We start from the raw sequence: 15,598 nt of genomic DNA on the forward strand, positions 1-15,598 counted from the left end.
AACCTGCTCCAGAGCTCTCAGGACCTCAGACTCGGCCGACGGTTCACCTTCCAACAGGACAATGACCCTAAGCACACAGCCAAGACAACGCAGGAGTGGCTTCGGGACAAGTCTCTGAATGTTCTTGAGTGGCCCAGCCAGAGCCCGGACTTAAACCTGATCAAACATCACTGGAGAGACCTGAAAATAGCTGTGCAGCAACGATCCCCATCCAACCTGACAGAGCTTGAGAGGATCTGCAGAGAAGAATGGGAGAAACTCCACAAATACAGGTGAGCCAAGCTTGTAGCGTCATACCCAAGAAGACTCGAGGCTGTAATCGCTGCCAAAGGTGCTTCAACAAAGTACTGAGTAAAGGGTCTGAATACTTATGTAAATGTGAATCCGTTTTCTTTTTTAAAGAAATTAGCAAACATTTCAAAACTTTTTTTTTTTGCTTTGTCATTATGGGGTATTGTATGTAGATTGATGAGGGAGAAAAACAATTTCATCCATTTTAGAATAAGGCTGTAACCTAACAAAGTGGAAAAAGTCAAGGGGTCTGAAAACTTTCCGAATGCACTGCATATACCAGGGTTGGGGTCAATTCCAGTGAATTCAGGTACAATGAAATTAAAATGATCTTCAATGCTTTTCAGTTAGGAACATGTGGACTTGGAATTTGGTTTACTTTCTGAATTGACTGTTTTATGACCAGTCAAGTTTACAACCTTTTCTGACCAAGATCTTGCAGGACTCTTCACACACAAACACACACGCATGCACTCCACCCCATTACTGTTCTGGAGTTGTTTTTTTCCGACTGTGAGCCTCCCTGACACATAACCCTGTTCTAACTTCAACCTCTGGTCTCATCTGCACAGTTACTGAGTTGAATCAGCCCGTTAGATGGGAGAAGGCTCACAGTTTAGCAATATACTAATTGGTCAATTAAAATGATCCATGAACTCTGAGGTAACTTGACTCTGAGGTGTAACTTGAGGTGTGTATGAGAGACGGGCCAGGCATTGTGCTGGGGTCATTAGAATTAATGCTTTAAATGGGTTTAAATGGTTTGGAATGGGAAGCAGAGCACACACTTGCGTACTAAAGAGGAGAGTGGAAGTCTATTGGCCTTATTCAATCAAACCTAATAAATGGATTTTAGGGAGAAGTAAATTTGTTTCAATAGATTACCACTTAAACACAGTGGAAGGCTTCAGCCAAAACGCATCCGTGCTATTAACAAGTATTACAATTGAACCTTTAGGGCAGGTTTTCCAACCCGGACACAGGACTAACAAAGTGGTTAATCTGTGTCTGGGAAACGCCCCCCCCCCCCCACCCCCCACCCACACACACACACTTTTACCCTTTTTACATTCTATTTACACTTTTTTAGTGTTTCTCCATGTATCTAATCTTATCATGTTAATTTCTCTGTCTGTCAGGTGTCCACCTGGTTCTTCACTACGTTCAGTGTGTCAGGGATGAAGCAGAAGGTCCATCATGTAGAGACCCTCCAGCAGCTCTTCACCTGTATCCTGCCTGAACAGATAGACATCCCCCCCTTTGTCCTAGAGTACAACGCACGGGTGAGGCCCTACACATACCACTCTGTCTCTGTCTAGTTTACGAACCTTGCTGACCTACATCTGCAGGGCTCCACAGACACACACACACATTCACTCATGTATTGAGTTGTGGGTATGTTCCCACATTGTATCATATTCTAAGTGTTGCCCTTTATGTGTGTGTTTCGATTTAAAATGTAACATGTACCTTATCTTCTTCTGACTATTTTTGTTGGTTTGTTCAAAGGACCCAATTGTCTGCAAAAATACAAATAACCAGCAAACTGTTCAGAAAAAACTTTTGAGTAAACCCAAGACATTTGAAGAACTTGATGGCAGTTAAAATGGGTGATCCATCACTGGAAATGAAACCGGAATTGTTATGTAGTTGAATGTAAAGCTGCAATATGTAACTTTTTGGGCGACCCGACCAAATTCACATAGAAATGTGAGTTATAGATCTGTCATTCTTATTGAAAGCAAGTCTAAAAAGCGGTAGATCTGTTCTATGTGTGCTATTTCTATGCTTCCTGTGCTTAAGTTTCGTTTTTGCGTCTTTTAATTTTGGTTTTGTACACCAGCTTCAAACAGCTGAAAATACAATATTTTGGGTACTGGAAAATATATTTCACAGCGGTTTAGATGGTACAATGATTCTCTACACTGTACTTGCTTGTTTTGTCACATAAACTGAAATTAGGTGAACTATTAGAATTTTAGCAACCAGGAAATGGTGGAGCGATTTTTGCATAGTGCATCTTTAATTTTAGTTATTTATTCTGGGTTACTGGTCACGGTCGCTAAAATACCTCCACAGATGTAAACACTTGATATGACTGTTAGTATATTTACACAGGTCTGTATGTTCTAATTAAAACTCAATTTGTCAACTGGAGTTATCAACCTAAGTCAGATGGAAAAGAAAAGCAGGACTGAAAAGGAGTGAGCGTTACACAATAGCTCTTTAATATTGTTTATTTGATCTTGTATTGAGATGAAACGAAGAGAGGGGAAACAATGCAATCACTCCTTGCTGGCTCTGGGTGACTCATTTGTTAGTTTGTGGAGTTGGTTCATTTGTAAGCTTATATGCGCTGATACAGTGGTGTAGTGGTGCCTGGAGAAGTGGATATACTCCAGTGGTGGTCAGTGCTGTTTATGATGAGGGAGGACGATTTCTTTTTCATGAGCATGGCGTTATTTCTATTACAGCATGTTGGATGACTGTAATTCATATTCCATTCACCCAGCTCAATGTAACATCGATAGGTTTAGGCTACTACATGATACTAGAATTTCCCCTATACCCATCATGAGGTTGCTACAACCTAGCCTATGAATTAAAGTTTACGATGTAGGTGCACACAGGTTGAGAGAAATTTGAGATGAGACAGTGACACATGGACAGACAGTGACACATTCAATACCGCCTTGCACACTCTTGCCTGCATCTAGCTTATCTAGGGTGTAATCATTAGTCCAACAGTTGCAAATGAGAGTTTCTATTGGACAAATTCAGGTGTTTTTATCCCCATTCGGTAAACTCAGTTCACTTTCATAGCAGCCACGTTGTATTCCCTCTCACCTTTTCCCTTCCTTTGTGGACTTCAATGAACAACACATCAGCTGTATGTGACCAGGCTGAAAAAACGTTCCAAGCCAAAACATGTCATAACCGCTACACACAGCCTACATCATTGTCCCCATATTAGCTAAAGTAACGTCCTAGTCAACATAGCTAATAGAACTAATGTGTTAGTAAACCCGCTACAATCATGCAGAAATGTTAGTGTATAGTCAGTAAGCAGTTACACCGGCGGTCCCCGGTGGCAATTAATTAATAAACCCAAAAGCTTACCTTGACTTGGAAGAGTTCCAGTGCTGTGTTGGATAGTCATAGCCAGATAGCTAACATAGCATCCCTCTGTTTGAGCCGGGTGTTTGAGTAACTAAACTAGACCGCTGCATTTGCTAGCTAAGTGAAACTGAAAGTGAAAAAAAATGATGAACTCTCTCTCTCTTGCTTCTCCTTCATTTTTGAAGAAATTAATTTGTTGAAAACTGTTCAACTATTTTTCTTTCTCTCTCTTTGAGTCAACTACTCACCACATTTTATGCACTGCAGTGCTAGCTAGCTGTAGCTTGCTAGCTGCAGTACTAGATTAATTATCTGATCCTTTGATTGGGTGGACAACATGTCCGTTCATGCTGCAAGAGCTCTGATAGGTTGGAGGACGTCCTCCGGAAGTTGTCATAATTACTGTGTATGTCTATGGAAGGGGGTGAGAACCAAGAGCCTCCTAGGATTTTGTATTGAAGTCGATGTACCAAGAGGAGGATGGAAGCTAGCTGTCCTCCGGCTACACCATGGTGCTACCTTACAGAGTGCTGTTGAAGCTACTGTAGACCTTCATTGCAAAACAGTGTGTTTTAATCAATTATTTGGTGACGTGATGTAAAAGTTGCCCTATGTGAAAAATTCAATGAGAAACTGTGACATACACTCTGAATGACCTAAAATAAAAAAATCCCATATTGGTCTTTCACAGTCAGGCAAACCCAAGCTGTACTGTGCAAGTAGGCTAATATTAGGCCTACTATTGAAATCGATAAATGAGACTGTCAACTGAGTCTGATTTTTTTTCTTCAGGTTTTCGCTCTCAAAGTCACACTTTTTTAACATACAACTAAATTGTATGTTCTAATACCATAACAGTGCTTGAACCACATCAGGAGTCCACATTTAAGGTCTGGTAAAAAATCAAATACATTTTGATTTGAGTGTAGTTGCCTTTTAACTCAAGTGTGCAGGCACCTAGCACTGTTGTTTGGTTAGCAGTGTTTCTGTTGTACATGAGAAGGAGTTTGCAAAAGAAATGGCCACTGGGTTGATGCAAATAATCATGATATTCTGACAGGTAGGCATAGGCTACTTTCTAGGTAGTTAACATTTAATAGAGAAGGTTTTTGGGAAAGCCTTTCCATCTACCAGAAGACGGTTAGGCCTATTATTAGCATCCCTGTATTTTTCCTTCATTGTTTGACACCTGGACGTTTTACTTCATAATATGAGAGGCATGTCTTACCTAGCTTCAAAGTAGCCTATATCTAAAATCCCACCATAGAGACGTGGAGGCAATCATTTTTCATAAAGACTTACTCATATGCGTTCTCCTGTTCTATTTGTTTTTTTAAAAACTTTCTTTCATTGTCTAGCAGCCAAAGGCATTATCCTAGTCATATTAGCAACCCATGATAGTTGTTGCATCTTTAAATCCCCCCGTTTTACCAAATTTCTAATGGATATTTCCATCTCTGGCCATGAAACCGCTCGCATGTGCGGTGCGCATTTTAGAATGGTGTTTTCCCGCAACTGCATTTTGGAACGTTCATGCGTAAATTGCTGCGCCTAAAATGTGAAGAAATAATAGTTTAGCAACATTTTAAGCTAAACATTCTGATCTGTTCCATCAGCCTTGTTAATTGATATGGCATATACAGTGCATTCGGAAAGTATTCAGATCCCTTAACTTTTTCCACATTTTGTTACGTAACAGCCTTATTCTAAAATGTATTAAAAAGTTCATTTTCCTCATCAATCTACACATAATACCGCATAATGACAAAGCAAAAACAGGTTTTTAGAAATTTTAGCAAATGTATAATTTTTTACTAACTGAAATATCACATTTACATAAGTATTCAGACCCATTATCCAGTACTTTGTTGAAGCACCTTTTGGCAGCGATTTCAGCCTTGAGTCTTCTTGGGTAGGACGCTACAAGCTTGGGACACCTGTATTTGGGGAGTTTCCCCCATTCTTCTCTGCAGATCCTCTCAAGCTCTGTCAGGTTGGATGGGGAGCGTCTCTGCACAGCTATTTTCAAGTCTCTCCAGAGATGTTCGATCGGTTGAAGTCCGGGCTTTGGCTGGGCCAATCAAGGACATTAAGAGACTTGTCCCGAAGCCCCTCCTGCGTTGTCTTGGCTGTGTGCGTAGGGTCGTTGTCCTGTTGAAAGGTGAACCTTCGCCCCAGTCTTTCCCTCGATTCCGACTAGTCTCCCAGTCCCTGCCACTGGTGCAAGGTTTCCTCCAGACGTGACACTTGGCATTCAGGCCAAAGGGTTCAATCTTGGTTTTATCAGACTAGAGAATCTTGTTTCTCATGGTCTCAGTCCTTTAGGTGCCTTTTGGCAAACTCGAAGTGGGCTGTCCTGTGCCTTTTACTGAGGAGTGGCTTCAGTCTGGTTGGTGGAGTGCACTGTACTTCCACTACACTACTTTGATACGTATCAGTGTGGATTAAGAAGTGAGTATGCGCAATGCCCACTGATAAATAAGTGGGTATGCGGCTTATACCTGCGTATACACTCCACTACACCACTGTGCTGATATCTCGCTTCTTGTCCTTGTTTTGCATGGGTATGTGTTGGGTTAGATTGGGTAGGGAGGGGAATGTCTTTGAAGTGGAGGCTCCATTATGGATCTATCTGTATGTACAGTGAGGGGGAAAAAGTATTTGATCCCCTGCTGATTTTGTACGTTTTCCCACTGACAAAGAAATGATCAGTCTATAATTTTAATGGTAGGTTTATTTGAACAGTGAGAGACAGAATAATAACAAAAAAATCCAGAAAAACCCATGTCAAAAATGTTATAAATTTATTTTCATTTTAATGAGGGAAATAAGTATTTGACCCCTCTGCAAAACATTACTTAGTACTTGGTGGCAAAACCCTTGTTGTCAATCACAGAGGTCAGACGTTTCTTGTAGTTGGCCACCAGGTTTGCACACATCTCAGAAGGGATTTTGTCCCACTCCTCTTTGCAGATCTTCTCCAAGTCATTAAGGTTTCGAGGCTGACGTTTGGCAACTCGAACCTTCAGCTCCCTCCATAGATTTGCTATGGGATTAAGGTCTGGAGACTGGCTAGGCCACTCCAGGACCTTAATGTGCTTCTTCTTGAGCCACTCCTTTGTTGCCTTGGCCATGTGTTTTGGGTCATTGTCATGCTAGAATACACATCCACGACCCATTTTCAATGCCCTGGCTGAGGGAAGGAGGTTCTCACCCAAGATTTGACGGTACATGGTCCCGTCCATCGTCCCTTTGATGCAGTGAAGTTGTCCTGTCCCCTTAGCAGAAAAAGACCCCCAAAGCATAATGTTTCCACCTCCATGTTTGACGGTGGGGATGGTGTTCTTGGGGTCATAGGCAGCATTCCTCCTCCTCCAAACACGGCGAGTTGAGTTGATGCCAGAGCATATGAGCGGAGTGGAGCGGTGAGAATCTCAGCTCCTCGCTCACGGAGTTGTTCACCCCTCCGCTCCCCCCGCTCAAAGCCACATCAGGCCAGTCCGCTCATTATCGCTCAGCGCTCAACGCAGTTTGCATCGCGCTCCACTCCAATCGCCCCCGCTCACTCCAAAAAAGGAACGAAATCTGCATGTATTTCACTTTTAGCATAAACCACAGCCTTACTTTATCTCCCCGAATTTGTTGCATACAGACTCATCTCGGATTATCCATTCTGTCTTGAAACGGGGATCTAACACTGACGCTAAAATGAGATGTTAATCAGTATAGTATATTCCATAGCGAATTGACACGTTGTTTGCCAATGTTTCTGCAAAAGCAGCGATGCCCATTGGAAGTGCAGCGTGAGTGTAATCGGTGAGCAGGGATTTGATTTCTGTGACAGCAGGGAGGATCATCCCCAGGTTCCCCAGCTCCTTCTGCATTTTGTCTGTGAGGTCTGCTAGTGGTGTCAGCACACGGACAAGGTGCGTCAGCTGCGGTACTTGATTCAGGGTGATGTTAGCAACATTAGACTTAAGTTTGTTTTGCCATAACGGGTCTTTTTGGAACAACCGGATGAACGACTGAATCATCCGCAGCTGGCTGCTCCATCGAATGGCGCAGGCATTTGTGGGGCGGACACCTAATTGGTCGGTTTCCTCTGTGCTCTTGCGTACACTTTTCACCAGGTGCCCGACTTTCACTAACAGCCTATTAATGTTGTCGTGCTCGTTAACGGCGTTTTTGATCGCCAGCTGAAGCATGTGAATGGGGCATCTCAGATGTAAATTTGACAAAGTAAAGTACTGATTTATCATAGTTTCTTGGGGGGGGGGTGTAGCCCGGTTGAGCTGCGCTGGCGAAGTGTTGCATCCCTTCGCGTTCTCCTTTACTCAGCGGTTCATAGTCCATGAAAATCATTTTTTTAAATGCTACATCCAGCTCTCTTTTTCTCTCCCTTGTTATGGTTGGGCCTTTGCCTGCAGTGAATAAACTTTTGAATTCCTCAACGCTTTTCTCTTGTTGCTGCTGCTGCTCCTCGCTCTATAAAATACAAATTCTTGGACGACACAAATTAAATTAAACAGATGGATTCTGGGTCAGGCTTGAGAATGCTTCAGACTCTTGGTGTGAGCGAGCGAAATTGGAGCGGGACATAGGGCGACGCTCCGTCCTTTTAAAAATGCCGCTCTGCGCTCTGTTCAAAATCCGTCCGCTCACGCTCCACGCTCGCTCCCGCTCCACTCCGCTCATATGCTCTGGTTGATGCCAAAGAGCTCCATTTTGGTCTCATCTGACCACAACACTTTCACCCAGTTCTCCTCTGAATCATTCAGATGTTCATTGGCAAACTTCAGACGGCCCTGTATATGTGCTTTCTTGAGCAGGGGGACCTTGCGGGTGCTGCAGGATTTCAGTCCTTCACGGCGTAGTGTGTTACCAATTGTTTTCTTGGTGACTATGGTCCCAGCTGCCTTGAGATCATTGACAAGATCCTCCCGTGTAGTTCAGGGCTGATTCCTCACCATTCTCATGATCATTGCAACTCCACAAGGTGAGATCTTGCGTGGAGCCCCAGGCGGAGGGAGATTGACAGTTCTTTTGTGTTTCTTCCATTTGCGAATCATCGCACCAACTGTTGTCACCTTCTCACCAAGCTGCTTGGCGATGGTCTTGTAGCCCATTCCAGCCTTGTGTAGGTCTACAATCTTGTCCCTGACATCCTTGGAGAGCTCTTTGGTCTTGGCCATGGTGGAGAGTTTGGAAGCTGATTGATTGATTGCTTCTGTGGACAGGTGTCTTTCATACAGGTAACAAGCTGAGATTAGGAGCACTCCCTTTAATAGTGTGCTCCTAATCTCAGCTCGTTACCTGTATAAAAGAGACCTGGGAGCCAGAAATCTTTCTGATTGAGAGGGGGTCAAATACTTATTTCCCTCATTTAAAATGCAAATCAATTTATAAAATTTTTGACATGCATTTTTCTGGATTTTTGTTGTTGTTATTCTGTCTCTCACTGTTCAAATAAGCCTACCATTAAAATTATAGACTGATAATTTCTTTGTCAGTGGGAAAACATACAATATCAGCAGGGGATCAAATACTTTTTCCCTCACTGTAGATTAGTTGATGTTGCAAAGTGTTGCACTTAGGCTCTTATTGCTAACTATGGTAACTAACTCAGTCTCTCCCCTCACTACCCTGGCCTATGAGCGCATCAGCAGCTGCGTTGGACTGCAGAGCGGCAGGTGTTAGCCCTAGTCCGTTAGCTTTCCCTGAAGAGCGGCTGGTGTTAGCCCTAGTCCGTTAGTTTTCCCTGGAGAGCGGTTGTTGTTAGCCCTAGCCCATTAGCTTTCTCTGCAGAGTAGTAGTTTTCCCTGCAGAGTGGCTGGTGTTAGCCCTAACCCATTAGCTTTCCCTGCAGAGCGGCTGGTGTTAGCCCTAGCCTGTTAGCTTTCCTTGCAGAGTGGCTGGTGTTAGCCCTAACCCGTTAGCTTTCCCTGCTGAGCGGCTGGTGTTAGCCCTAACCCGTTAGCTATACCTGCAGAGCGGCTGGTGTTAGCCCCAGCCCGTTAGCTTTCCCTGCAAAACATTCATTCAAATGATCTTTCAATTTTCAGTCCAAGCGTTGGTCAAATGAGGAAATGAGCTGCCCATAGGAAGTCATGAGTGCTGTACACCGGCCTGCTTACCACTTTCTAGGGGGGAAACTGGAATAGTGAGATGTTTTGGATGCAACTCTACATTACAATAACGTACCAGCAATCACTGCCATTTAATAACTTCATATAGAAGGGTTGTCTACTCAGTAGGCATTCCTATCCAGAGACATTTAGTTGAAATATGCCAGTTTGTGTATATACTCAGGTTTGTGCGCTCTACTCAACTCCAAAACTCTACTCAATCAGAAAGAGGCAAACCAGGCCTATAAATGAATGAGATAATTATACAATGGCTCTTTAATATCTTTCATTTGAACTTTCACTTCTGCTTTCATCGCCTTTTTTGGTAACATCTCTGGATTTTCGCAGTAAAAATGCTCTCCGCTGACTACTACTATATACACACAGTGCAGTGTGTAACCTGATAGTAAAACGTCAAGCAATGTTTATAGTCTCATTATAATGACATAACCTGTATGTGTTTGTCCGTGTGTGTTTTAGGTGTGAACCAATCAGAACTCCGACAGAGAGAGAGAAAAGCCAAGGACTCTGAGGGTGTTTCTCAAAATGCATACTACCGTATTCCGAGTACGCAAATTGGAGCACGGGAGGATCCGAGCATGAGTCCAAATCAAAGCACGTGAAACGGAGCACGGAGGGCACTTCTCGAATGCACACTCCGTTTGGTACATCTTTTGAAGCATGCATCGATGCAATCTTCAACGGAAGGTATGCAAAGAAATATGACGCAACAACGAAAAAAAAATCATTATTTTAGCTGAAGCAAGAGAAAATACACTCCGACTTCTGAATGAAATGTTGCCTATTCACATCTCATATGTTGCCTGACTACAATACTTTTTCTTTATACGTTAATAAATACATGCTGTCTTAATTTTGGCATGTTTACCTGCCTATGTACCGTAGATCACAAGCCTATAATAAGTCAATTGGGCAAACTGGCTAGCTACTACTGTTAGAATTTACATCAATCTTGCAAAATATAAGTTTTAGGTCATTTTTGCCTGTTAAACTATCTGGTTAGCTACATTATTACGATTCACATATCTAGCTGATAATTATGAAGTCAAACGTTTGCTTTGTGCATATCTTGTTTTGTCTGTTGTTGCAATTGTCGTGGCTGGAAGAAGGTTCAGTGAATGGGGAGGTGAATGGGGAGGTGAAGCGTGAGGTAATACAGTAGGGGGAGTACGAATGCTTCTCAAATGTAATGTTTTATGCATTCTCCACACTCTCGTCCTCACAAGAACGTACTCGAGAACGTCGTTGGAAAATGCACTCGGAGCATGAGAGTGTGGATCACGGTAGTATGCATATTGAGAAACACCCTGAGACTCATTCTGCATTCATATCCAAGTGGGAAGGAGGTATTTACCACATACGACTGGGAAAAATCGACTTGAACGCCCCTCCAAGTGGTAATTACTAGTGAGAACCTCGTCTATCATCCCTGCACTCCGACAACAGCATTTTCAGCAGTTAAATGCAACAACAAAACATTATTTATAAAAAGCAATATATTAGGGATGTAGCTCAGTTGGTAGAGCATGGTGTTTGCAACGCCAGGGTTGTGGGTTAGATTCCCACGGGGGGCCAGTATGAAAAAAATATATAATAATAATAATAATAATGTATGCACTCACTAACTGTAAGTCGCTCTGGATAAGAGCGTCTGCTAAATGACTAAAATGTAAATGTAAAATTAATATGGTTTGTGAACACTATAATTTATTTACAAGCATGATAGCTGTACTTTTAGTTTATGGTTGATGCAGCTTGTTCGCTATAAAAATAGTCAATGACCAATGACAATAGTGAGGGTGTGTCATAATTATTAGGTTGATTAGAAATAATTGAGTGAAACTGTTAAAAGACGATCGTTTACAGCATTAAGATATTAGGCTATTGTTATCATATGGCAACATCATTCCATTTTTTTTTCTTTTTCGCCTTTATTTAAGTTCTCATTTACAACTACATCCTGGCCAAGATAAAGCAAAGCAGTGCTGAAAAAACAACAACAACACAGAGTTACATATGGGGTAAAACAAAACGTACAATCAATAACACAATAGAAAATATATATACAGTGTGTGCAAATGTAGTAAGTTATGAAGGTAAGGCAATAACTAGGCCATAGTGCAAAATAATTACAATTATAATTTAGTATTAACACTGGCGTGATAGATGTGCAGAAGATGCTAAATGACTAAAATATAAATGTAAGATGATGTGCAAATAGAGATACTGGGGTGCAAATGAGCAAAATAAATAACAATGTAAATAACAATATGGGGATGAGGTAGTTGGGTGGGCTAATTTCAGATGGGCTGTGTACAGGTGCAGTGATCGGTAAGCTGCTCTGACAACTGATGCTTAAAGATAGTGAAGGAGATAAGTGTCTCCAGCTTCAGAGATTTTTGCAGTTCGTTCCAGTCATTGGCAGCAGAGAACTGGAAGGAATGGCGACCAAAAGAGGTGTTGGCTTTGGGGATGACCAGTGAGATATACCTGCTGGAACGCAGACTACGGGTGGGTGTTGCTATGGTGACCTGTGAGCAAAGATAAGACAGGGATTTGCCTAGAAGGGATTTATAGATGACCTGGAGCCAGTGGGTTTGGCGACAAATATGTAGTGAGGGCCAGCCAACGAGAGCGTACAGGTCACAATGGTGGGTAGTATATGGGGCTTTGGTGACAAAACGGATGGCACTGTGATAGACTACATCCAATTTGCTGAGTAGAGTGTTGGAAGCTATTTTGTAAATGACATCGTCAAAGTCAAGGATCGGTAGGATAGTCAGTTTTACGAGGGCATGTTTAGCAGCATGAGTGAAGGAGGCTTTGTTGCGAAATAGGAAGCCGATTCTAGATTTAACTTTGGATTGGAGATGCTTAATGTGAGTCTGGAAGGAGAGTTTACAGTCTAACCAGACACCTAGGTATTTGTAGTTGTCCACATATTCTAAGTCAGAGCCGCCGAGAGTAGTAATTCTAGTCGGGCAGGCGGGTGCGAGCAGCGTTCGTCGTCTGCGTAGAGGTGGATCTGAGAGTCACCAGCAGCAAGAGCGACATCATTGATATACACAGAGAATAGAGTCGGCCCGTACATATTAGCATCAACGTACATGCATTACATACATTTGTTTAATTTCACATATATATTTCATTGTTTCCAATTGAATAAAATGTTTGTTACATGTAATCTTTTGGTTCAACCATAATGCATAATAAGCATCATCAACAGGGGGAACATATTGGGTGTACACTGATAAGCTGTTGAAAGAATATATTCATTTATATGACTTGCTTGTTTGCCATTAGCCAATTGGCGTTTCTCAATTAGTTCAAAGCACGTGAATGCATCCAACTGGTGTTCGTACGACTTCACAACTGGTGATTACCACTTTCACACTTGGTTATGAATGTAGCATAACTACATCTACAGTCACATGACTGGCTCCACTTCCATGTTCTGACCAGCAGGACCTCTGTGGTTTAGCTCCCTGACCAGACTATAAGCCACCCAGGGCCTCAGTGGACTTTTTCTGGGACCTCACAAGGACAGTATACCGGACGCTGACACTCTGAGAAGCCTGGATACTGATGAACCCAATATTATGTTTTTATTAGCAGTGGGATGCAATCAGATGACAGACGGATAGAAGGATGGACAGATGGATCTCTCTGTGACGGAGCCTGTGTGAACTCACCAACCAATCCCAGGACACTCCACTGGCCTGTTTTAAAAACCTGCCCTCCTGTGTGCATGACAGTGACATCACTCATGTTATGTTTCATGTTTTTTATTTTTGCAAAACTTCACCAAATGGTAGGTTTTGGAGGTTGTATATGTTCACAAGCTGTTTAAATGTGAAGCTGTTTTTAGGTGTCCCAGAACCTAGTGTCCACACTATCCGTGTGTGTTTTTGTTTTACTATACTTGTGAGTACCAGAAGTCCTCACAAGAATAGTAAACCAACTAAAAAATCTGAGAAGTGAGGACATTTTGCGACTCCTCACTTGTAAAAAGGCTATTTTGGGGTTAAGGTTAGAATTAGGGTTAGTTTAGGGTTAGGAGTTGGGTTAAGGAAAATAGGATTTTGAATGGGAATCAATTGTTGGTCCCCCAAAAAGTCCTCACAAGTATAGTAAGACCACAAGTATAGTAAGACCATCACTCATGTTATGTTTCACCTTTTTTATTTTTGCGCAACTTCACCCAGAACCTGGTGTCCACACATCCCTTTCCACCTTTGTTTCTTATTGACACACACCGTTGAAATAGTTTATCAACTTTATAAAGACTAGAATGTTCCTCACATGAAACAATGAAATCATAAACACAATTCTACTGCTTCTGTTAAAGGACATTCATTAAATGGCACAGAAGTTAATTGTTGAACTGGATTAAGAGCGTTTGATAAAGTATTAAATACTTAGCATTCTTTATTTTCTTTCTCTTTTGAAAAACGCAGGCAAATAGTTAGTTTCTGGAGTATACTTAGCACGGTACTGTGTGTAAGAATGTTTTTTCTAAGAAGAACCAGACTAGAATAACTATTTTACTTTACATTGAATTTATACCATGGGATGCTGCATCTTCTAATGTCCATCATCACAGTTAAAGTTATACTTCAGATGTTAAGAATGCAATAATAGGGCAGCATCCTAACTTGAAATATATTGTATCTAGAATTTATTTTGCACAAATCTCCTAGTGACGTCAATGCATGATTTGGGATTTTCTGAATACCAAATGAACTAATGATTGTGTTCAGCAAGCAGTCTGTTTCTTCATAAGTATGTTTAACTTAATTTCTCCTTTGTTACCTCCTCTATTACATTATGATAATAGCACATGCTTTCCTGAGACATGTAAGTGAATGTAAGTATCAGCTGTAGTTAGTGTTGTTTTAGTGGTCTATAGAGAGAGGATGTAATCATCTGAGATTTGAGCTGCATCCCAATACATTCCGTGCCATGTTAAAGATGTAGAGTTTTTTTTTTTTTTTGAAACATGAAAATAAACAGTCGTACCATTCTGGTTTATGCTGACATTGTTATTTTAAATTGTATCTGCTGTTTACCGATATTGTGAGGGTGTGTGCACTTTTGGGAAATACACTCAGACATTGTTTTTGTGAACATTGATTGCCAGTTCCTTCTGATCTCAAGCCAAGGGTCAAAGATGTCCCCCGTATCTCACCCTAACTTGTAAGCTCACTAGCTAATCACAATCACAACAAGGAAAATTCAAAAGACTTTGCCATGATTTTTATGATTTTTTTTCTGTGTAGGATTGTTTAGTCTAATCCAGTTTGAGAACACGTACATGTATGAACATACGGTACTCAAATATATGAATTGTAATGATTAAAGTCCTTGCTGAAAAATTTATTTAGAAATTGCTTTATCAAACTGTTATGGAAACGTCTGTGCCGTGGCCCAACATCACTGTAAGAATGGGAGAAAAAGAGGGAGAAAACAACAGATAATCAGTGGAGGGATAAACAGCAGGTGTTTCACACAGAGTCGCTTTTTCCACTGCTCTTGTCTTCCACAGAAAATAGCCATCTCTTCCAGGAAGCTGTGAAGTGGTCTCACTGACTAAAACCTGTCCGACCGTGCTACTCTATTTTCCTCTGCTCCCTCTCCCCCGGTCCCTCCACCTGCTCTGTCCCTAACCCTCCAACAATCTATCCTTCACCTTTATCATGTTTTTTTTTGTTATCCATTTATTAATCAAAGCCGGATTATAACTCTGGACGGAAACAAAGCTGGAAGGAGAGAGGGATGGGGTGAAGAGCGGGGTAAATCCATCATCCACAGACTTCCCGTTGCGAAGGAGGGATTAGTTGGGTACAATGGTGTGGTGGACACAGCGACACGCGCGCGCGCATACACCTGGCCACCTTTGGTTCTGCTCTCCACAGAGGAGTGGGTGAGAGAGAGGTCAGACAGCAGGATCTGCTACACTAACAGGGATTAAGAGACAGACACGCGCTTTTAGTTTCTGATCACAGACAGTGTGTTCTGTTTCTGGCTTTCAGTTTCACTGA

General features: G+C 41.9%; 1 protein-coding gene across 3 annotated transcripts in view; it reads left to right on the plus strand.

The window, feature by feature from the left end:
- The window catches only part of LOC311129631 (ganglioside-induced differentiation-associated protein 2-like), a 37,238-nt gene extending 22,317 nt beyond the window's left edge, over window positions 1-14,921 (plus strand). For 2 of the 3 annotated variants that reach the window (XM_084161978.1, XM_084161979.1), the window contains 2 exons: window positions 1,431-1,574; window positions 13,170-14,921. In XM_084161978.1, the coding sequence (XP_084018104.1) occupies window positions 1,431-1,574; window positions 13,170-13,190 (165 nt within the window). In that variant the 3' untranslated portion in view covers window positions 13,191-14,921. Of the gene's footprint in view, window positions 1-1,430; window positions 1,575-10,016; window positions 10,245-13,169 lie in introns of all 3 variants that reach the window. The other variant, XM_084161980.1, reaches the window with a different exon arrangement.
- The last annotated feature ends 677 nt before the right edge of the window (window positions 14,922-15,598 follow it).

Source organism: Coregonus lavaretus (genome assembly GCF_964263955.1).
Source record: "Coregonus lavaretus genome assembly, chromosome: 5".
In the NCBI taxonomy this organism is placed as follows: domain Eukaryota; kingdom Metazoa; phylum Chordata; class Actinopteri; order Salmoniformes; family Salmonidae; genus Coregonus; species Coregonus lavaretus.